Source organism: Asterias rubens, chromosome 3, assembly GCF_902459465.1.
Source record: "Asterias rubens chromosome 3, eAstRub1.3, whole genome shotgun sequence".
In the NCBI taxonomy this organism is placed as follows: Eukaryota; Metazoa; Echinodermata; class Asteroidea; order Forcipulatida; family Asteriidae; genus Asterias; species Asterias rubens.
Genome location: NC_047064.1, coordinates 21466644 through 21491565, shown reverse-complemented (window position 1 = coordinate 21491565; position 24922 = coordinate 21466644). Strand labels below are relative to the sequence as shown.

The 24922-nt window shown below is 37.4% G+C and overlaps 3 protein-coding genes across 3 annotated transcripts; all 3 read right to left on the bottom strand.

Annotated features, from left to right (window-relative positions):
- Nucleotides 1-1781: 1781 nt before the first annotated feature.
- LOC117288586 (histidine triad nucleotide-binding protein 1-like) lies at nucleotides 1782-5643 on the bottom strand. The gene is made up of 3 exons (XM_033769499.1): nucleotides 5480-5643; nucleotides 3866-3970; nucleotides 1782-2064 (listed from the first exon to the last, which is right to left on the bottom strand). Exons 1-3 carry the CDS (start codon nucleotides 5588-5590, stop codon nucleotides 1900-1902), a joined length of 381 nt encoding a protein of 126 aa, XP_033625390.1. The 5' UTR covers nucleotides 5591-5643; the 3' UTR covers nucleotides 1782-1899.
- Nucleotides 5644-8504: 2861 nt separating this feature from the next.
- On the bottom strand, nucleotides 8505-11259 carry LOC117288580. The gene is made up of 3 exons (XM_033769491.1): nucleotides 10604-11259; nucleotides 10172-10401; nucleotides 8505-9921 (listed from the first exon to the last, which is right to left on the bottom strand). The coding sequence occupies exons 1-3, from the start codon at nucleotides 10954-10956 to the stop codon at nucleotides 8987-8989; spliced, it is 1518 nt and encodes a 505-aa protein (XP_033625382.1). The 5' UTR covers nucleotides 10957-11259; the 3' UTR covers nucleotides 8505-8986.
- Nucleotides 11260-18633: 7374 nt separating this feature from the next.
- LOC117288153 (CCAAT/enhancer-binding protein beta-like) lies at nucleotides 18634-23737 on the bottom strand. The gene is made up of 4 exons (XM_033768873.1): nucleotides 23589-23737; nucleotides 22449-22732; nucleotides 21797-22131; nucleotides 18634-20693 (listed from the first exon to the last, which is right to left on the bottom strand). Exons 2-4 carry the CDS (start codon nucleotides 22597-22599, stop codon nucleotides 20238-20240), a joined length of 942 nt encoding a protein of 313 aa, XP_033624764.1. The 5' UTR covers nucleotides 22600-22732; nucleotides 23589-23737; the 3' UTR covers nucleotides 18634-20237.
- Between the last annotated feature and the right edge of the window lie 1185 nt (nucleotides 23738-24922).

Sequence of the window (24922 nt, the reverse complement as noted above, 5' to 3'; positions counted from 1 at the left end):
TCTCAACATTATGCATAACACAACAAACCTGTGCAAACTTGAGCTCAAAGTCGAAGTTGCGAGATAATAAAGAAAGAAAAAACACCCTTATCACACAAAGTTGTGTGTTTTCAGAAGCTTGATTTGGACACCTCAAATTCTAAATCTAAAGTTTCTAAATCAAATTCGTGGAAAATTACTTCTTCATCGAAAATTACGTCTCTTCAGAGGGAGCCGTTTCTCACAATGTTTTATACTATCAACCTCTCCCCATTACTTGTTACCAAGCAAGGTTTTATGCTAATAATTATTTTGAATATCTACCAATAATGTGTCCAGTGCCTTTAAGACCAAACTCACTAAAATGACTTATAAAGAAATGTAGTAACTTCTTAGGATGCTCCGTGTTTCTAAGTGGGGATTAAAGACTAGTTAACAAGTTTATTGGTCTCTGCTGAAGTCTACAATTAATACGAGTACATCACGACAGACACAAATAATTGTAAGATGTGCAAGTTAGACTTGCTTTTATTGATCGATCCTGAATCACAACGAACAAAATGAGTTAATCTCCCCAATCATTGTTTACAAACTGATGGGTTTTATGCGAGATTAATTGACAAAATTGATTGGTAACATCTCTTAGAACAAGTACGGGAGAGGTGTTTATTAAGTACAAATGAATAACATTAAAAGCCCAGCGATCTACTCGTTGATTGAGTGCCTAATCATGGTTGAGTTTTATAACTACATTGTACATGTACATCCAACTTTAGTTTTTCTAGAAAATTGGTTGAGGGTTAGTAGTGTGTCGTGGCTGAGTGGATAAGAACACCAGACTTCAAGCTCTGGTGTTTCCGATCAGCACAGTGTGGGTTCGAGTCCTGGTCAAGACACTTGGGTCCGTAAGCAAGACACTAAACCATTATTGCTGCGTCCTTTGGATTGGACGTAACGCCATAGGTCCCATGTGTTGTGTAATGCATATAAAAGAACCCAGTGCACTTATCGTAAAGAGAAGGGATTCGCCTTGGCGTTCCTGGTTAGATTGGCACCTTGTAAACAATTACATGGTGCTATGTAGAGGAAAAGTTTCAAACTTTAAAACGTAGCTCTGTAAACCTTGTAGGAAAATACTGAATGCTGAAGCACCATGAGCATCACTGAGTGACGTATTTGAGCGCTTTATAAGAAGCCACTATTATTCGTAGTAGTAACTGACATACTGTACAGTACGTGATATGATGACAAAATCATGCAAAAATCTTGGTAACATCCAAGTTATTTTGCTTACACTGCAATATGAGGGAAGGGTTGTAAATATTTATACTCATGATCAAGACTAAAGTGTTTAAATTTCCAACTAATAATTTCAAGGAATTCAAAGAGAAAATTAAAAGTTGTAGTTCATGATATGTGATTGAAATTGCCTTTGAAAATCTTCCGCAAAAAAAATGTGAATTGAAAATGATACGGTGGAACATCAGAACAACCACCTGGGCCCAAATTCCTAGGGCTGCTTTTAAAAGCAGAAAATACTGCCTAACAATTGTCTGCTAAGCAGAAATGAGCAGGATACCAGTCACAAATTGTACATGTGACATGGTAGTTTGGATGGTAACCTTGCTCTGGTATGCACACTTTTATTGTGCTAAGCTACTTTTTGCGCAAAAGCATCTCTATGAATATGGGCCCTGGGCTCGATTTCACGAAGCCATAAAAATCATCGTAAGACAAATTGTCAGTATCACCATAGTGATTTGCATCGTGAAATCACACTTTACTAAGCAACTACGATTGATTTGCAGTTAAGATCAATCTTAGCTCTTTGTGAAATTGGGCCCTGGTCTTACTAAAACTGATGAGGGCGCTATTGTTGAACAGAGGACCAATGAGAAAGCTTTGGTATGATGAATAACTCTAGCCTGGTGGCCATCCCATGACTCGGCCACCGATGACATGTAAATGTAAATGGTAGACACTCTGTGCACCGTCTTTGCCGTCGTTGATGACAACACGATAGCCTTCTTTCAAGCCGCCTAGTTCTGCGACCTTCTTGGCTACAAGCAAGAGATGACCGAGAAGCTGCAAGAGAAAGCAAAGGGTAGTTTGAGGATTTTAGTCTAGTTGTAAAAAATATATAAGAACATTCACCAAAGGTACATTTACAACTGAAGCCCGGTTCATACTTCCTGCGAATGCGAATGCGAAGCGGATCTTGATGTCACAAATTCGCAACGAACAATTCACAGCAGTTGCCCTCTGCTCTACTCCCTTGCGAATAATCGCTGCGAAAGGAGGATGTGACGACAAATTCACATAAAATTCGCTTCGCATTCGCATGAAGTATGAACCGGGCTTAAACAAGACAAAACCAAATTTTATTAAAAACATATTTTCATATAAAACATAGGGCCTACAATAAAGGTACATTTACAGTTACTAGACAAGACAACAGAAGACAAAATGATGTTAAGAACGTTATTTTCAAATTACTACGTTAACTTGTTGGGAAGTATATGTTACAAGCACTTGATTATAAAATTGCAAAGACAAATTGTTTTTTTCATCTTTCAGGCAATTAATAACTGTACATGTAATGTCAGATAAAGAAGTTAATAAAACAGCCTTGTGTAGTACAGTGAATAATAATATCAATAAACAACATTTATAAAAAGCAATTAAAATCACAGATATCTCAATGTGCCTGACAATAGAAGCGAAAAGCTAAAATGTCAACAAAATACAATAAATAAAGGCCAACATTAATACGTTATAAAATTATACTACAGTTATGAACCAACAATAAACACACAAATTTAAAATAGTCAATTGAATTCAAAAAATTACAATTATAAAGAATACCACAAAATACTAATCAAACAATACACTGCATTAAGACAAAACCATTAAAATTGGTAAACATGTGAGATGAGGGATGGAACAACACCAAAACATCAGCAGAGACAAAAACGTGGAGTTTTTAGTTTTAAACGCCTTGCAAAGGTTCGTCCAGCTTGATTGGTCATGTCCAGTGTTGAGAGGCAGGTTCTAAGACATTATAACTTGAGTGTCTCAGCTCTGCAAATTCAAGTTGCTTTGCATCCAAGATCAAAATATTTATTAGGGGGGGGGGTATTTCTACATCCCCAATGAGATTTGCATTGCGTTGATTGTAGTATAAACAGATCAGGGCCCAATTTCATGGCTCCGCTTATAGTAAGCACAGAATCGGCACTTACGGAAGCAGGAATTCTGTGCTTCGGCTAGCGTTTTTAACGGATTAGCGGCGAATTTTGGTTTCTGCGCGTGTGTACTCCACGTTACTAAGCATTCTACGCTTACAAGGCTAGCGCAGATATTCAGCGCTTGCACGTAAGCGGGGAATCGTGGTCGTAAGCGCAGAATTCGGCGGTAAGCAGAGCCATGAAATTGGGCCCAAAGCTTGAATTTTACACTTAGAGTAAAGCTCAACAACACAGGATAAGTCAAGTGTCATGTTTTTTAATTTTCAATTCAACATCTTTGTCTCATAGAATGATGTTCAAATGTTGAGTACGAGTCTCACAAATATCTTTCAGTCCTGTTGAGGGCCGAGTATCACCCATAAAATAGAAGAGATAAATATTTTCTTAGTTTTGTTCAAATGAAACAGTTTCGATTATAATACCATGTTCTCATTTTGATTCTAGTCTTTTCTCACTTTGATTTTAGTCAGTAAAGATTCTGAGCTACATGTCCTGTGGTCTTGTGTTTTTTTTTATCCCTGCAGATGATGTCAAAATGCACAGAAACATGAAGCCCTGCTACCATGGAGGTAAACATCCTACATGCTGCTACCAAGATTATTGAATGTACGTTTCTTTCGAGACCATTTGGCATTTACCTGTTCATCTGTTTCTTCTGCTTTTGAGAGTTGAGTAATTTGCTTCTTGGGAATGACCAAGTAGTGCACCTTAGCAGCAGGATTGACGTCTTCTATGGCTACACACTGAAACAAGAAGACAGAAGAGTAAGAGTACATTATAGGCTGTGTCTGTGAGGAATCGGATAAAGCACGATTTAAGCAAAGACTTCATTGCTCTTTTTTTTATATGAAGCAATGATCAAAACCTTCTTCCCAGACAGTCCCGGACAGTTTGTTCCTGATAGTCAGGAGATGAGGGTGGGGTACTCCTAGAACTATAAAGTTTGTTCCGCTATCTATCCTCTCCACGGACGCTAGCGGAACAAACCTCATAGTTCTAGGACTAGAAGTAAGGGTGGGGGGGGGGGGGGGGGGGGTTGACAACAGAGATAAGGAAATTGTGTAGAAATATAAAAAAATAATGAATATTTGATTTCAATTTCCTCTAGGCGTTGAAATGAAGCTCCCAGACAACTGTACAGATTGTTACAATGGATTGTTAAGGTTAATAATAGGCCGGATGAGGGTTAACGTTAAAAATTGCAACTAGGTTAATAACACTAACAGACTCTCTACATGGTCCATCATACTCATTTTAATAAAAAGGCAAGTCTTTTCATTTTCTTCATCATATCCCCTTGACTTGAGCGCTTCAAAAACCATAGGCCTAGTTTTGTGAAAATCGTAGCCCTACCTCTTTCTTATCTTACAGTCCGCTTACACTACAGTCTACACTTACATTACACTACAGTGCTGGGACGATTCTAAAGTTTGGGGAAGGAACTAGCCCACCTTGTTGAGCTGTTAATGGCTCCGCTTTTAACATCGGTCTCATCACTGTCGACAGTGATGAGACCGATGTTAAAAGCGGAGCCATTAACAGCTCAACATGGTGGGCTAGGAAGGAACTAGCGGCAATTTTGTGGCCAAGTTGAATCCCTGCTTGACCACAACAAGGTAGAATTAGAAAGGGCTAAAGAACTATGAGGTGCGTTCCGCTATCGTTGTTTGTTATGACGACAGCGGAACGAACCTAGTTCCAGACTACTCCTAGAACTATTTCGGTTTCGTCCGGCTATCGTTATTTCGGTTTCGTCCGGCTATCGTCTCCCGTAACAGGAGAGTCTCCCGTAACGGGAGACGATAGCCGGACGAACCCAAGTAGTTCTAGGAGTAGTTCCAGACAAGTTAGGAGAATCATGGAGCTATAGCTCCATGAAAGAATATGTAGGGAACAATGGGGAAGGAACAATGGGGAAGGAACAATTTTAAAAATATTTAAAATTAAACTATAAACAACCAATCCCAAGGTCACTGAACATGCTGAATGCTGCGTGAAGGTGACAAAGGTAACGAAGGTTGGACTCTGGAACACAAACACTGTACTTCAATCAAAATGAATTTAAAAACATTTAAAATTAAATAATTCACTTGTGCCCGGTAAAAAAAAAACAGGAGAGAAGGCTGCAAGTGAAACAAATGGGGGAAATGTCAAAATAAATAATTTTAAAACACGTGAGAGAAATGCTTACTAATTTACTAGTTTACAAGCATTAACTGCAATAAGTAAACAGGAGTCAAAACAAATATTACCTGCTCGTCTTCATATATCATAGTTGAGATGATTTCCTTCCTGATGATCTTGCCAAAAATTGTGTCTCCCCCAGGCTGGGCCGTTTGTGCTTTAGCTACTTCGTCCGCCATGATTGCACTTTTCAGCAGCTGCAGGCCAACTACAATTAACTTACAAGGAAGGCTCGGCAACTTTTAGAAAAAAGGGATTGCTCCTGACAGTTATTCGCTATCATGACTAGTCTCGCACGTCAAGCCGCCGACAGTGATCTGAATACCACTTTATATTTTATAAGCAGACATTGCTAACTAAATACACGGAACATAATGTCATATTATTACTTGATCATTTCGTTTTCAACTGTCTTTTATCATGATAGACAACTTTATTGGGTGAAAGCTATTCCATTAGTGACATTAAAGAAGGCTACATAAAGTCTACACACTGAAGTCTACACACTGAAGTCATGACCCATTCAAAGGGGGGAAACCAACTTGAGATCTTTGCTCTCAGAGGGGCCAAACTTCATGCAGGTATAAAACACACAAACAGTTACAGGGTACTTCCAAGAACCATTCCCTTTTCTACCTCCATGGTTAAAGGGACCGATTCAAAGATAATCCAAAATTAGGACAAGTCTACTAGACTCTTTAGGAGTTATTAGTCCTTTAGGCTAGTCTTAATTAATGGAGGTTGGACGATTAATCCACCCTAACTCGAGATAAGACTATAAATCCACCCCAAGCACTTTCTTCCAAAACCCCCAAACATTGGTTTATTTTGCTCATCAGAACAACAGCTTTCAAAACACATAATTAAAGTATTTGTCAAATAGGGCTGATGATGTTTTGGTTTTCTTGTGACAATTTGTTATTTCTGAGAAGTGCCTGGTTTTGATTAGACTGCAATGAGCGATGTGGACTAAATTAAATACTCATGAATAAAATACATTTTAAACATTTAATCTTAATGTTTTTTTTTTCAACAACAAATATTCAGCTCATAAATAAAATAGACACTTGATACTTTTCAAGTTTGTTTTCTTTTAACTTTTATTTATTTACATGAAAGATTATGGTAAAAAATTATGCAAACGTACAAGCTATTGTGATCTCAACACAATTTTTAAAGTGACTCTTTGTTTTAAACAAAAACCATCAAGCATAACTTTTAATTTAACTTTTTTAAATGTAACTATTCTAGTTGAACAGGATTGTCTTTATATGCAATTCATCACAAGAGGTCAAAATTCGGCATAAATTTTAAGCACAATTGCACCCAAAGTAGATGTTTTGTAAAATTGACTTTATATTTATTGACCAAACCAACAGCGAACGAGCCGCCAATTACAGGAAAGGATTAAAAAAAAAACAATAATAAATATTCATATAGCCTATATAAAAACAATCTGATATGTACAAAGTTAACAATTAAAATAGAATCATCTTAGGAAAGAAAATTAAAGCATACATTGAAGATTAAGTAAAATAAAATAGGGAACAGAAACAGACCACCATGAACGACTGTGAAAATATATTTAAAATAAATTTTAAAAGCAACAGCCTACATTAAATTATAAACAGAATAAACGATAAAAAGACAAGGGAAAAAAAAATCGATGTAAACAATACCAAATAAAATAAAACAAAACACTGTAAATACATGTATACATTAGTTACTGGAAGAGGATATGGCACTCAAAACCTAAGACTTGACAAAACAATTACAGTAAGACTCGCACATTAAGAACATTATTTAGCCCTTAGGTAACTTCATGTCAGCAGTGACATTATGACCAAAAAAGTATTGTATATAATTGGTTGTTTTGTAGTAATAGACTATGCTAGTTAAAATTTGTTTAAAAATCTACATCAAAAGAAAATGACTCATAAAAATTGACTTGACAAAATATAGCAAGACTTATAAATTGAAGCATAAGGGCAACTCCAAGCAAACATGGACATGACACCGAAAAATCCAGTTTTTGTCACAACTTTCTTTCCACTTGGAAGTTATATCTAACATATGAAACCAATTTATTTTTAGTTGTTGACAAGGAATGAGCCAAATTTTGCCAAATCAGAACTCGGCTTGGGCTCCATATAGGCGTGGCTACATTGCCTGGAAAACTGTAATGCGACTGACCGTAATGCGACTGACCATGGTTTTGCCATGTATACCTAAAAGTTCAAGTTGCTGACCATTTATAAGTATCCTGTTGGATACTCATGTGTAAGAGTTGTGTGTTACATATAGAACACTTTCACAATCTTTTTGATAGAGGAGATTTTTTTTTAATTGTGACAAGTGTTTTTTTTACCATGTCCTTTTTGTGTAATGCGACTGACCGCTTTTTACAACGTTATAACATCCAGAGCACAAAGCCAACAACATTTCTAATATTATCAATTCAAAGCCTTGGGTGTCAAGTACAAATCAGTATATAAACTTAGTGGAAAGAATATCTCACACAGAACGTTTTCAAATTAATAGTGGCTTATTACATACAAAAATATTGTTTTGCTGTACTGGTTAAAGTTTGTGTAAAAATTAAACCATCAGAAAGGATTTTACAAGTTGAAGGTGAAATTTTTACAACAGTCAGAACTGATTATAAACTGTGAAGACTTATACAAATATCATCTCTAGTCACTGGTTAAAACTTTTAAAACTTTTGATTACATTTGACTGCAGTTAATCAGCAGTTCTGCCTCAGTTTAAAGTATTAAACGAACACGTTGCCTTGGATCGGTCGAGTTGGTCTTTGAAAAGCGTTGTAACCGTTTGTTGTAAAAGCATATGCTTAGAAAGATATTTTAAAAGTAGAATATAATGACCCACACAAGTATCACTCAAAATTGCGTGGTTTTCCTTTTACCTCGCCGACCAACATGGTCGGCCATTTATGGGAGTAAAATTTTTGACTCCCATAAATGGCCGACCTTGTTAGTTCGCAAAGTAAAAGGAAAACCATGCAATTTTGAGGCAAATTTATGTGGATCATTGTATTCTTCTTTTAAATTATCTTTCTAACCAGATGCATTTTATAACAAACGGTTATAAGCGCTTTTCAAAGACCAACTCGACCGATCCAAGGCAATATGTTCCTTTAAGTTCCTAAATCCAAAAAACACTAAGGTCTACATGTACCTTTTTATCTGACACTTAAATTTTCAAGACAAATTCAAGAGGCTCAAAACTTTTATCTGAAAAATTTCACTGAGGACAGAAGGACACTACAGTCTCAATACAACTTTGATTTGGAGATACTTAACAAAGTAAGCTGGTTATTGTAAGTATGTAAATTTGTGACCTGATACTTCATACATCATATCAATAGATATATTACAGATCACACAGATAATATTTTTACAAACAAATTTTAAGTTATTTCTTTGTTTTATAAAATCCATCCGTTACTTATGATCATAATATTATCAGTTTTTATTTGAATGACAATTTAATTTCCAGATACCAGAAAATTTACAAACAAACTCTGCTTCCAAAACTGAATGGGTTTGTTTTCTTCAGCATAGAGGTTTTTGTTCAGGTTGTAATAACGGGGCAGATGGATTGCAAGCTTGATTTGAGGACTGCTGGTAGGAGGGCGGGCATGCGGGTTGTTGGGATGCATCCATGCTATAAGGGGGTGGATTTTCAGGTGGACATGTATTTGGTGAAACCGGAGGAGGCATGGCAAAGTTTTGGTCAGATTGGTTATTAGGGAAGTTATAATAGGGAACATAGTGCGTGTTCTGTTGAGCTGGGTATGGGGGTTCAGGGGGTTCAGGGGGAACTGGCGGATAGATAGCGCCATAGTTTGAGGGAATCAGCACAGGATTACCAGCAGCTTGAAATACATACACACGATCGTTACCGATAAGCTCTTGGCGCCTGGCTTCTTTCTCATTGGCAGCCATGACGAGCCAAGGCATACGAACCAAATCAGTGAGCCATCCCAAAAGGAACAACCCTGCAGTGAAGAAGTACAACAACCCCATGAGTGGCCCATTGAGATAAAACCTATGGAATCCCAAGATACCAAAAGGGACTGCATAGATGTAAGCATCGTCAAGGTGACGCAACCAGGTTTGGTGCTGCTGTACTTCCTTGTTGTGACGCGCAACAAGGTACGGCAGTCGTATCAGATCAACCAACCAACCAATACCTCCGAGGCCAAGGGTGAAGAGATACACAAAACCTTGGCCTACTCGACCCATGTAGAAATGATGCAACCCAAGCATACCTAATGGGAAGGCTAACTGGTAAGCATCAGCAACTGAGCATTCAAGAGTTCGTTCAACCATTTCACCATTCCGGAGCCTTCTTAACTTGTCATTAGTTTCTTGAACTAGACTTGGGATCCTGCAGAAATCCACCAACCAGCCCACACCTCCCAGACCAAGAGTAAAGGAATAGATCACTCCAAAGCCAATTCGTCCAAGGTAAAAGTGATGAAATCCTTTATGAAACAAATATAGACAAATATTAGTACAAAAGAAAGTTCAGATGAACATTTATATATTTCGTACATAGACACATATTCAAAGTTGAAAATTCACAATTTTTTGTGGAATTTTTTTTCTGAGACTTTTGTAAAGTTCATTACTTAGGTATGCTTTGAAATTTATATTTATGTTCAATAGTAAATTGAAGTATTAACAATGATTGGAAAAGGGAAAACAGTTATATGTGACGTGTATTTAACTTACCAAAAATGCCAAGCGGAAACCAAAGTACATACGCATCAGCCAGAGACCTATCTCTCATGAAGTAGCGGTTGTTTATCTGATTTGTTGTCAAGGTGGCGTCATAACGGACTAATAAATCATTTTGTTCTTGGTTTGTCTCATTCACCAGACAAGGTAGTCTGAAGAAATCAATGACCCATCCACAGCCAAAAAGACCAAGTGTACTGGCGTAAATTATCCCGAAAAAGTATCTGTAGGGCAAGGGCAAGGAAAATACATTGGAAAATTGAATTTCAGATTTTAAACAGCACCTAATTTTTTAAAATTATTTTTATGTTTTTCGTGAAAACACTCAGCAAGGCCAACCACAACCTTTGACAGCAATAACAACAAAGACAACAACAACAAAAAACAAAAACAACAACAACAACAACAACAACAACAAAAATGTACCTTCTTAAGTAGAAGTGATGCGCACCGAAGATTCCAAATAAGGTCCACAAAATATATGCAACTATTAAACTTTTGCGTGGCCTCTGGGCACTAGTCAACTGCGGGTACTGTTGCTGACATGCCTGAGGGGGTACCGGGACAAGGCCCGCACTACCGGCAGCTAGCTGAACGTGCGTCGTGGGGACTCCAGTTCCGATGGTCCCGGGCGCCGTTGGGTAGGAGATGCCTGCGGTCGACATCCCTGGATACGACGGGTAGTTGTCGCCGGTCGTTGTAGGCTGTGGTATGGTCACGGTGCTGCCACTACTGCTACCACCACCACCCAGCATAGCTTCCTTGTGTGTATCGGACATTTCCGCGAATTCCCTTCTCGGTCCTCCTTCCTTTGCCCAGCTAACTAAGTTTTTAAACGAAGAAGTCCTCACAGTCGTCAGTTTGGTAAGAAAAAAGGGGGACCCCAAACATGTACATGTACGCGGTTTCAATTCAACAATTGGAGGAAGTATTCAATGCCTTCCGCAGCTGTCTCTCCCCCAGCTTTCACAGATCTAAATGACTGCAACTTGTTTTCAGTTTGCGAATTATTTTATTAGTGTGAATACTTCCCTTTATTTTCCATCACGAGACGAAGACGCATTCCGCTTTTGCTTTGTTGATCCAAAAGGTAAACAAAGTGGTGTTTTATCACGTGAGAAAACATTATACCCTGCACGATATGCGTACAAAAATTTTACCACACAGGCGGTGTAGGATTCTACTCTACTCATTGACCTCTGTGCTTTCTGCTCTACACCATATACTACTGTACAAAACCAATGATTGCTAAAACCAACGGAGGGCTAGATAGGGCGCCCTCTGCCTTGTTAATCATGGATCATTATAATGTGTTTGCAGAATAGCATGCAGAGTTTTTATTACGAAAGTGTCAGAGAATGCTACTCAATGCTAAAGCATAGGGGAAGAATCCTACACAGTGCTGAAGCATAGGGCCAGAATCCTACACAGTGCTAAAGCATAGGGCCAGAATCCTACACAGTGCTTAAGCATAATTATTATAGGGGAAGAATCCTGCATAGTGCTGAAGCATAGGGCCAAAATCCTACTCGATGCTAAAGCATAGGGGAAGAATCCTACACAATGCTGAAGCATAGGGGAAGAATCCTACATAGTGCTAAAGCATAGGGCCAGAATCCTACACAGTGCTTAAGCATATAGGGGAAGAATCCTACACAATGCTGAAGCATAGGGCCAAAATCCTACTCAATGCTAAAGCATAGGGCCGGAATCCTACACAGTGCTTGAGCATATAGGGGAAGAATCCTACACAATGCTGAAGCATAGGGGAAGAATCCTACACAGTGCTGAAGCATAGGGCCAAAATCCTACTCAATGCTAAAGCATAGGGCCGGAATCCTACACAGTGCTGAAGCATAGGACCGGAATCCTACACAGTGCTGAAGCATAGGGGACGAATCCTACACAGTGCTGAAGCATAGGTCAAGAATAAAGCATGTAAAGAGGAAGAATCTTAATCAATGCAATGCAAACTCAAGTTGACAAAATTAATTCAATTTAATATTAAACAGGTTTATTGAAAAAATCCATCGCAGTTACAACACTGAGTTCCACATATTAATGTCAAATAATCGCATAAAAAACAAATTCAAAGGTTGCGTTTAACCATAGAGCTATATATATTGACTAATAATAATAATAATAATAATAAACTACATTTATATAGCGCTAACTTGCTCTGTGTTTTGAAGCCACCCTGGGCACAGACATGTTTGATGTGTTGCATGACTACGAAACGATTTTAATTCACATTGGCGCGTTTTTTAACATTCGGCGTGTACGCTTTCGTACGCGACTGCCCATTCGCGTCTGTCTGCGCTACGAAAACTTTAAAAAGTATACGTGCCTTTTTAACATGACGCAAATGACGCTCGCAGTTTGGACGCTCATCAGCAGATTGTGCGTTTACATTTGCTGCATCTTTTGGTTCGGTGACACATAGAAAATAACAAAAGGACGTAAGGGAAAGTTCCCGGCAGAAGGACGTAAGCAATTTATGTTAAAATTTGTGTTTCAAGAATTATGAGCGGGAAAGTTTGGTAAATTTGTTGCCATGCAAAAGTCATTCTAGAAAGGTTAAATTCTGCATGGGGAATGGGGAAACATGTCTTCAGGGTAATTCTAGCAAAAGAACAAACAAAAATGACATATTTTTCATGTCAGGAGCCATTTTGTTGCTTACGTCCTTTTGTTACTGGGACGAACTACTTTATGTTCCCGGCAAAAGGGCGTAAGGCCTTACGCCCTTTTGCCGGGCACACGACGAAATACACTATCATGCAAATAGCCGTACAATTGGCATACAAAATATCAAGCTTTTGTATTCGTTTGTACATAAACATTGATGCGCCCACACGGCTTCAAAACTTTATTGCCTGTATAATGGGGTGTTAGCGCTCTAGTCACATCAATATATGTATAGCTCTATGCATTTAACAGAAATCTGTCATAATAATAAAAAGTGCTCCCAACTTTGAAACTGTTTTGAACTTAAACCTTTTTTCTTGTGAGAAAATTGTCTGACCAAGGTCCTATTATGGGTGAGCAATCATTGCTCACTCAAAGTTATGTATCCCAAAAACCTTTTTTGTCTGAAAATGTATTGAACATTTTAAACAACAGTTTGTGAGAAGTAATTTGTTTGCCAAGCAAGTGTGTTTAGCAACATTTTGTTGCAATTCCATGGAAGCTAAAGATTGACAGCCACTGTTGAACAATGGCAAAAGACCATCACTTGCTACAAACTTAAATCTCCTGCCATATTTAATTCACATGTTCACTGCAGGGTTACAGGGCACATCCCTTCATAATGCAGGTTTTTGTCACTAATTACTTTCTACTACAGATGCATAAAAAGGTTTTGAGATGTTAATAACACAATGATACTATGAAGAGCATTGTATGGAAAAGAGATTTAAAAAGCATTCATAAATACCCCAGACAGTTCCTCTACTCATAGTGGTGGAGAGCGCGTCACGTGGGGGTGTTTAACTGGTTGATAATGACCAGTGTTTATAACTGGCTGGCTTCTGCGTGTCAGACGCGCAAGATTATTATGCAGAATGCAATTCATAGCTATTAACAACAGCGCGTAATCTACTTCTAAGTTCGCACACGCAACCTATTTCTAAGCTTGCGCGCATACACACAACCCACGCGCAACAGACTCTCCACAAAGGTTTTTAACTAAATACTTCAAACCTCATATTTTAAACGGTCAAATTTTTTAACGAAAGGGCATTTATGAATGGGAATAAAAAAGTAGTGACTCCTTCTTAATCGTCCGTTTAAACCTTGCAGGGTCGTTGCCATACGCTCAAGACCCTCGCCCGAGCCGATCACACGTAAGAAACCGTCGCTACCCTTTTATTCCCTTATTAAAGGCACTGAACACTATCGGTAATTACTCAAACTAACTTGGTAACAAGTAACGGTGAGCTATTGATAGTATAAAACATTGTGAGAAATGGCTCCCTCTGAAGTAACGTAGTTTGTGAGAAAGAACAAAAATTTCTCACTCAAATATTTGATTGAATTCAAGCTCGAATTTTGCATCTGAAAGCACATAACTTGTGCAACAAGGGTGTTTTTTCCTCCATTATACTCTCGCAACTTCAAATTTTCACAGGTTTGTTTTTTTGTGCATTATGTTGACATACACCAAGTGAGAAGACTGGTTACCAAAGGTGTCCAGTGCCTTTAAAAGTTACATTGAATGTTTTTGCATGCTTTATTATTATTATTTTCAACCATGACATTTGGTCATTGATATCAACATCCAAATAATATAAAAATGGTCTAGTAGCATGGAAACTGTTTCATGTAACATAGTATAATGGACTAACATTATTTAAAGGCAGTGGACACTATTGGTAATTGTCGAAGACTAGCCTTCACAGTTGGTGTATCTCAACATTATGCATAAAATAACAAACCTGTGAAAATTTGAGCTCAATTGGTAATCAAACTTGCAAGATAGTAATGAAAGAAAAAAACACCCCTGTCACACTAAATCTGATGTCTCGAAATCAAATTTGTGGAAAATTACTTCTTTCTCAAAAACTAAGGCACTTCAGAGGAAGCCGTTTCTCACAATGTTTTATACTATCAACCTCTCCCCATTACTCGTCATTACTCAATTGTTATTTTGAGTAATTATCCAATAGTGTCCACTGCCTTTAAATATATGCATAATATGATTGAGTATTTTAAACATTTGTTACATAAGTACAAAATAATTTTTTTTAGCATTAACTGCAACTTGAACATACTGTATTTTTTAGTATTCATGTCAAAAGTAACATTTTGACATGGGTATGTGATTTTTGTAAACTTTTGCTGTTTTCCCCAAATATGAAATGAGGTTTCTGTCCCACAATATGTAAAAGCTGTAGAGACTATGCAGCATGCATGAGAACTTTTACTGACAACTGGTCTGATACTCTTGTGTACCACCAGGGGTACTGTAGCCTTCGTTGCTTCATAGATCCGCATTCAAAATGACTGGAAGGTTTGACCTGCCTGCGAATATCCCCTTCCAGGTGCCTCGAATCACGGCTCTACGAAGCTAGTGTCTAAGCCACGAAGGCCTTGACAAAAGGCTAGTGGGGCGGAGGAGTAGTTGCATTATTTCATGGTAGTCCAGTACTGCTTGAAGGTTGATTTCTACATTATAACCTGCAGTTGGATATAATAAAGGAAAAATATGGGTGAATAAATGAATGAGTGGATAGATAGACGAATGAGTGCATGTAACTCAGAAATAAAATATCAATATTTAGATAGACGAATGAGTGCATGTAACTCAGAAATAAAGTATCAATATTTTTGTTATTTATTAATTTAACTATTTATTTGCTTATCTAATTTCTGGTTTATTGATTATTTGTTTATCAATTGATTGGTTGTTTTGATTGCTTTATTCATATTTAATCATCCTTTTATTGAGTTAGTTTGATTAACATTTCGTTGCTTGCACTGTTCTTTTATCAATTTGTCTGTTTATTTATTGACCTATTTTTTGTTTATCCATCCATATTTTGATTTATTTGTTGCTATATTTCTTGTTACATGATGTACCTTTCCAACTATTTATTCATTTACTTATTGTTACTTTTTATTTATATTTTTTAATGAACAATTTGGTTATTTATTTATTTATTTGCTTGTCTAATTTCTGGTTTGTTTTTGGTTTTGTTGTTTCAAGTTGTGCTTTGTGTATACAGATTATTTATATTTACTTTAAATTATTTTTATTTTTCCAAAGAGAGTATATAGTGAGTTAGCCTCCCTATGTGACTGGATTAAAAAATAACTAACAGGCTTTCGAGCTACTGTGTAGTGTGTTTAATTATACTTTTGTTGATCCTGGCCATCACATTAGGGTTGTTTTGTAATTTCCTGTGCCCTTACTGTTTGTCTTGCTTTGTATTTACTTTTGTTTTTATATTATTTATTTTACATACTGTCTGCTTGTATATTGTTAATGTTTAATGGCCAAATAAAGAATAAGAATAAGTAAGAACATGGAGGAATCTTTTATTCCTCCATGGTAAGAACATAGAGTAAAGAATAAGGGATGAACTAGCCCCATAAATGAACAGGTTATTTGATAATGATAGTTACAAATTAGAGTAAAAGTCTTAAGTATCTGATATAAAATAATTGACGTTGATCATTTATAATATTGATAATGACCAGTTAAGAACACCGTGCACAAAAACAATTTCTTACCGAGAAAAGATGTCCATCAATGTTTCGGATCGGCATCATATCACCAACTCCCCGTCAACTAACTAGCTGTGGGGACGACGACGACGCTTGTATATTACGCGACGACGAAACGAACGAGAGCATGCAGTGTACACATGTGTACATTACACATGTGTACATGTATGTTATGTATGCGTGTATGTGTATGGTATGGTGTATGCTGGTACTCAGTTATTTTTGCATTGGCTTAACGCAGCGACGTGAAGAGTACCAGTTATATACTGAGTAGAGTAGAGTAGAATCCTACTCGACATGTGCCCTGGGAAATTTGTTCGCATATGTTGCAGCAATTGGAAAACATAACCTATAGACTGGTCCTCATCATTGTAACGTTAGATAGAACATGACATGAGTTCAGACTCTAGTCCAAGCCATTACACCATTGACTATTATTAAACCATTACGTTATAAAGCAAGAAAACTGTGCGATGGATGCATGGATAGCACTTCAGACACAAGAGTGCGTAAATGCGTGCCTATGGGATGCAAGGTGCAAACTCCCATAACAACAAATTATTTATAAGAACATTTCATATGAATTATTCAACACAATAAACACTTAAAAGTCTCTCAGCTTCTTGAAAACCAATAGTTTCGGACAAATAAACTTAAAGATTTCTTTTAAATATTGGCGAGGTCAGCCAGCATGGAGTACCCGTACCTCCATGGTCAGCTGAGCCGTCTGGAATTTTTGCTAATCAACCAAGAAAGAAACGCCCGTACCAGTTTTTTTGAGCACCCCTGCACTTCCCGAGCAAAACAATTGACCAACTTTAAAAACCTAACTTTATCAAAGATTCCCTCAAAAGTGGACGAAGCAAAGAACCCCATGGTTGTTATAAATTATCGTAATAAAAATCATCGCATAACCCCCAAAACTAGGTAAAAGGGGTGGTTTACAACAAATAGTTTTGCGCCTGAAATTGTTCCTATTAGTGCACCCCACCTCTTTTTGGTTGATGTTAGGGCCACCGGCCCCGCCCCCTGGATACACCCCCCCGCCCCGGATGCCCCACCCCCATTTGAAATCTTGACTTTTGAAGTTTAAACTTTCCACAGTAAATGATTTAAAACATTTATCAAACGAGTTTGTGACTCATACAAATGGCAGGAGATAGCATTGCGCCATTACTTTTATTTAATGTCAAGAAAAATAATTGTATTCCAATATAATTTCGTACATATGATAGATATTCCCAGTCCCATGTACACCCCGCACAAATTCCACACTATTATGTGTGTTCTCATTGTCATCCTTCTTCATATCCCAATATTTCCATGAATTAATTTCAAAACAATTAGTGTCCTTTAAAGACATTAGACACTATTGGTAATTGTCAAAGACCAGTCTTCTCACTTGGTGTATCTCAACATATGCATGAAATAACAAACCTGTGAAAATTTGAGCTCAATTGGTCGTTGAAGTTGCGAGATAATAATGAAAGAAAAAACACCCTTGTCACACGAAGTTGTGTGCGTTTAGATGGTTGATTTCGAGACCTCAAGTTCTAAACTTGAGGTATCGAAATCAAATTCGTGGAAAATCACTTCTTTCTCGAAAACTACGTCACTTCAGAGGGAGCCGTTTCTCACAATGTTTTATATCAAGCTCTCCCCATTACTCGTTACCGAGTGAGGTTTTATGCTAATAATTATTTTGAGTAATTACCAATAGTATCCACTGCCTTTATATGGTTATGAGAAGAGCAGTTTATTGACATTCCAAATTCAACAAGTATAACAGACAAAGACACTTTTATATAATTTTATTATCTCTTTTTTATCCAATTAACTTCTCAAATAAGTAAAAAATGTCCACACCACACAGATTGGTCTCATTTGTTTTTCACCTCGATTTATTCACGTTTATTTCAAAGACTTTGCAGTATATTTTCCCAAATGAAATACGATTCTTCTACAAGTATTTGACATCCAGCATAGCCCTTTTTATTTTGTCCTATTCTTCTGCAAAAGGGTAATAAACTGTGATGTCATCAGTACTAAGACATATTAGTATTATTTGAAAACAATGTGCATGGTGAAAGAAAGTAGAATAAGATGGAGGTTTGTGGTAATACAATAATTGGTTTTGATAATTGGATCAGTTCAATAGGAGACTTTCCAACGCTAGGCGGCAGCAGACATACCGGGTAAATTTCCATTGTTTACGTAGTTCTGAACATGCGCATAATTCTGAGAACAATGGATTTACCCGGTAAGTCTGCTGCCCTCTATCGTCCCAGAAAGTCTCCCATTACCACTACAGATGTTAGATTCCCTGGTTTGACAATAACGCCAAGATTTAAATTCCCTCTTTATCAAAAGGTTCAAGACTAATTTCCCTTAGAGCCTCAGTTTGGTTACAATTGGTTTGAATTTTGAAGAAAAAGAATTGCTTCACCGTGATAAAAGTCTCTAGTATGACATTGGCCGACACGGTGTGCAGCACCATTTATAAGATTATAAATAATATGGTGTTACCACAATCCTCAATCTTATTATTCTTTATCAACTTATTTAACATTTATTTCCAAATTAACAACAATACCAGCTAAACCCAGTGCTCACAGGCAACTACAAATCTTTCACTTTACAAGTATTGATTTGAAATATAAAAAATACTGTCTGATATGGGGAAAGTGGCAATCTAATTACCAATTTCGCTATCGAATTTTAGGACATCTAAGCCATGTTTGTTTATCTTGATAATTCAGTGCCCCAGAGATTTTCCAAAATAATTTTTTTTTTTAACTATTTACATGTACACTTTAACAAAAATATATACAGAACTGAGTACAGGTTTGTTTTCAGATAAAACATTTTTAAAACAGTTGGTAAACTGACTAAATAGTAAATGAACATTTTTATCTTACACACCCAATTAAACAAATCAATTAGTTTAAGATTGACTAAACCTGATGTTTCAAAGACATTGTTTCCACACACAATCAATTGAAATTAATCCATTATCCAACCCTTTAAAAATTTTTTTTTAATGTTGTATATTGTCCCCGCTTTACTTACAATTTCACGGAACTCCAGCTTATGAAAATTATTTTGATGTAAAACTCGAAGAGAAATGCTCCTACAAAGTAAAAATCAACATGTAGTCATTTTGTTAGTTCCACTAATAATTATTTTGTACATCATGTGTTTCTGCACTATAAATATTTCTGGATTGCTTTTGGCAATGACAAGTATTCAGACTTTTGTTTTTGTTTTACTATGTGGAGAAACAAAAAACAGATAACCAACGTTGGCTGTTTGTAATTAAATAAAATGTTATCATGGTAACATTTTAAATAATGCCAATGCCAATGTGATTCTTATTTTGAGGGAGGTCACATTATGTGTGTCATTAACAAATAATCTGACAACTTGGTACATATGTGAAAACAGCTTGTACATAAAACAAATGTGTACAACTACGTTCCTGGTCTAAAACTAAACCTACCTTTTTACAAAATATAATCCTTTTCTTAAAAGTGTTTCCGCAATCAGAGTAATCTGTTAGTCAATGGAAAACTGGGTTAAAATCTCCAACGTCCTCACAACATTCACAGTTACCACATCTTTGTCCAGTAATTCTCAACCATTTTATTCCAGTCAGAAATAAAATGATGTAAAACTACAAGGTGACACAGTTATAAAGCGTCATAAAATAAATGTATTTCGGAACTCAGTTCCTGTGCAGTCACCTTAACAAAGTGTGTTTTGTGAGTTGAGAAATAATGACCTAGTTAGTGAAATTGGAGATTACACCCGTTTAGTTAACCACTAAACCAGATTACTTCTGAGACAGAGATTCAACAAGGCACTTTCGTGCCTCTTCGGCAATTACAGAAAGTTCGTCGATGCGCTTTCTCAAACGCTCATTATCTGCCTCCAGCTCTTTAGCTTTAACAGCCATACTCTTCTCGCGCACTTTGCGGGATGCTCGAGAACGTTGCGACGCCACGTTGTTTTTATCGCGGCGGTGTCGGTACTTCTGCTCGGCTGAAGCTTTAGAGGGTTTGGAGTGAGATGTGCGTGCCCTCTTTGTGGGAGGGGCCTCACTGTCCATTTTGGTTGGGCCAGTGGGGTCGACACGAATCTCATCATTGCTTGCTGTCTCAGAGCCAACAGATGTTGGCAGGGTTGTCATGGTAGCAGTTCCAGAAGGTTCTGCATCATTTCCAAAGGGTTTGTTGCTTTCTGCGATGAAAGTAGCCACGTCATTGAAATCAGATGGACCAGCCTCCTCCTGTAGTTACAAAACAAAACAAAACAATAGATTTAGTTTCAATGGAAAATATTGATTCAAGTTTGGCCTTTGAAAAAGACTCACAGTCAAAACATACTGCCATTAACGACATTCTGCCAAGTTAAATTAAAAACAATCTCACAAGGAATGCTTGTGATGATTGTACTTCAAAGTCCAAATAAAAGCTTCTTGTATACTCAAAATAATTTAAAACAATTTTTACTCACGAGTAAACAAAAATTTCAAGTGATTTAGATCTGCCAAAAAGTTACTGCTAAAGCCAAAAATTACAGAGGAAAATTTTACTTGTATTTTCTACCCACCATTTGCTTTGTACTTCCAGTGTATTCCCATATTTGAATCGTCATACGATTGAGAATTGCCACAGCCATTTATCAAATGAGATTTGCAGAACATAAACATTTCCTAACAAATTGACTTCTCTGTATGGTGCTGTAGCACTGACAAGTTGTTATCGCATTGCTTGTAAGAATAATGAAACCTTTCTGTGTTTATCAACAAACTTATTTAGGTTGTATGAGTTTGACTTGATATTTCACAGTGTTGTGCAATACCCAGGGTTCAGTAGTAGCATACAATAGAAAGGCATGAGATTGCAACTGGTTGTGCAATCTGAGATCACATCATGAATATTGATCACTTATTAGACAACCTTTGACCTTTTGCATAATGCATTTATTTTGTGCATTCAAGTGTATGGTTACCAGCTATTGCATCAGCCTATTGACAGCCAGTTATATGCTAATAAATGAATAATTCAGTTATATGCTAATGAATAATTCAGTTTGTCTTAACAATGGTGGTTTCTTTGAGAATTGATTATTGTTGTGATTTATTTATAACTGTCACCTAACCACAGAAGTTGTTTGTCATAATTTGTTAATTCAGAAGGTAAGAATACTACATGAAAATCATTCAATTGTAAATCATTAATCAAACTGATCATTCAGCATAGAACTTTTAAGTTGAAATTGCATCAGTTGTACTAGTCCATAAGACATTTAAATAATTTTTTTTTTTAAATAATAAGGGAAAAATGCAATATTATTAAATGGATTAATACCAAACAGAGAATTACTCACAAGTTTATCGAGAAACCTGGTCAGGTCCGTAAATGTGTTGAAGAAATGTTCGACAGACGCATCGCTCTCAGCCGGGCTGATCTCACCGTTGCTATCGGCAACCGTAGCAATGGATGGGATCGTTTCCCTCGTCGGCTTGAGCATGCCATCTACTCCTCCCAAGGGCTCAAAAGGAAAGTCTTGAAATACCGGAAAGTCGTCAATTTCAAAGACTCCTTGCAGCTCCGGGAAGAGCATGAGGTCTGTGAATTCTTCCACATTGACGGTGGAAGGCTTGTCCGACTCTGTCTCAATGGCGTCTGCTAGAACATCGCAGAAAGACAGGTCGGGATCACCTGCGAGTTCAAAGTAAAAATAATGAAAGTGCAATGATTCTTAAGGAAATAGAACTTGATTTTAGATGGGTCATTTCCTAGAACTTAAGTTTCAAGGTGAAGGGGATATGATTAGTGTTCTGTGGCCCTTTTAGAATCTACGGCTTTGGCTTTAGATTTGGTTTCAGGATATGTTCTCTCATCTGAATCCCTGAGCACGTACGCAAAGCACGAACAGCTGTAAAAACAACCGCGGGGTCCAAGCTAGCGTAAAGCCGAATCTGGAGCCAAAGCTGTGGTTTCGAAAAGGGTCCTAGACAAATGATACTAAAACTCACCATGGTTAAATAGACTGCTCGAGATCAGAGCAGCCTGTTGAGCCAAGTCCGAGGCCGGAGGGTCTCGGAGAAGGTGGTTGCTCTGACCTATCAAGCCATCTACTGTTCGGCCTGGCTTTAGGGCGAGGCCGACTACTGCCTCGCAAGCCATGTTGGCTGTTTTTACAAATGGAGTCTCCGTAAAATTCCATTCTGAACTGAAGTTACTGATGATCGATTCGGGAGAATCCACGGTAAAGAGGGTCTATACCCTTTTAGCAGACCACTGAGGGCGTTTGCACACCCTAATAAAATAAGAAATCAAGATAGTAGTTGTTAAGATTGTAACAATTTAAGAACCTTAAACAATGAACTACTACTACTACTACTACTAGTACCTAGAACTGGTACAAAATTACTCCTACAATTATGAAGTTTGTTCCGCTATCATCTCAACTATGCAACTATGGCGGAACCAAACTCATAATAGTTGTAGGACTAATGCCATAATGAGTAGTACAAAATAAAAATGATCTGTAAACAATACTGACGGAAAAGTTTCCGTACCACGTCACCATTTTTTCTTTCGATATGAAGTAATAAAATATAGCATGGAGGTATACCTGTATACCTGTAGATTCGGGCTCTGCATAATGAAGGCTAAATGAAGCCTAATAAAACGCCCATCCATATTCACACAAAACTTACTGCAAAAGTACTGAATGCAATGGAAGTAGCAAAGTCAAATGTGAGAGCAGAAGTGAATGAACTAATTAATATTTCCATATATCCAGAAATATATTTCTACCTCCATGAATAATTAATAGTAAGTATGACCTCTATGGCTTAAGTTTTAAGCCTATCCCTTTTTGTAAAAATGAGTGAAAAAGTGGTCGCGTGATACGGAAAGTTATCCCTCTAGTGCTCTACGGGTTATCCCGTTATCCAAACGCAATACATGTATCTGACATGTCTGTTGACTCACTCAACCTCCGCTTGTTGCAGTGGTGCAGAGCAGCAGTTAATATGTTAATTCAAACAATAATAAAAAAGAACAACTCAACGATGGCAATGCACTGTTTTTGTAGTAAATTCGTTGTAAAAAGAAGCAAGATTGGTTTTATAAATGAAGGTTTGTAAAGTTAATGTTTCGTCCAGTACCTTGTCCTTTTCTTGTCCGAGTTGGACAGTCGCTTTACCGTCTTTTAAGGACGGTAGACGCGCTTTCTGCTTCGATGTTGAGTTGCTCTCCAGCCCCTTCTTTACACGTTCCACCAGCAAAACTTTCAGATCGAATGACGAAAACCGGTTCGTTATTGCATTTTATTGCGACATCGCTCTTTACTCTGCTCTTAAAATAGACATTATGTCATGAATATGAGCCTATCAAAACGCCGCTATTTTTACCTTGGCATAATGATGTCATTGGCAGCCAATGGTGAACTCGGTGATTGTGCGGCTGGCCAACGTGTGGGCTCATGTCATGTTTGACCTTGCGTTGTGTATGAGGGTTGTTGTTTACGATTGACGTTGGTCTAATTACTTTCATCCCAAGCATAGATGCTTCAATAAACACTCAGCACAGTTATTTTTAACCTAATGATGTAGCCTTTTCCTTCCGATGACAACGTACCCCTTCAGAATTTGTTTTTGTTTATGCATGCAGTAGTAATTAACAGGTACACAATAAATATCAGAATACATGTGCACTCAGAAAGTTCGTGGTGCGCCACCTGGCCATCCAGAAAGTGGGGCGAGCATGCCGAAGGGAATTTGTTCTTTTCCTGTTTAGAATTGCCATCCTAAAAAAAAAAATCATATTTTTTTCGAGGAATGTTTTTTTCAAATTTAAAAATAGTCCCTGTATAAAGGCACTGCAGAAGAAAACAATTGCTGGGCAGAAGGGGTGGGGTTTGGGATTTGCTTGTAGTTTTATACTCTCAATAAAGATGGTTTGAACAGTATGTAAGTACTAGAGTAGTAAGTAGGAGTCTGGTTTGGCGCAGGATGGAGGATGAGACAAATTGTGAGCATCCCCATATAAATGTTTGAGTCTGGTCTCGCCTCCAGGCCGATCTTGCCATATTGATAACAATTTACAGCCGCAACAGGGAAGGTGTTCGTGAATTTATCCGATAATTTATTCAAAAAAAATCTTAGATATATGAACATGGAGGTTAACATTTCTATATAAGGAGTAGTGAAATAGTTCGACCAGACGAGGGTCCGTTGCTATGGTAACATCCACAGAGCATGGAGGACATCCACCTGTCCACCTGGTTTTTTTTAATTACTGTTTTTGTCTCTCTTGCAATTGTGTCTACCATGATCCCCTAGCCCATAAATGATGTCCATCCAATTCATATCCTTGATGATGATGTATCCCTAAAAAGTGTTATCCTATTCGAGCATGCAAGCTCCCAAGAGCTGTGTTTTTTTCATGGAGCAATCCATGGTATCTATTTACAAAAAAAGAGTTCAGCAGGACGGCGCGA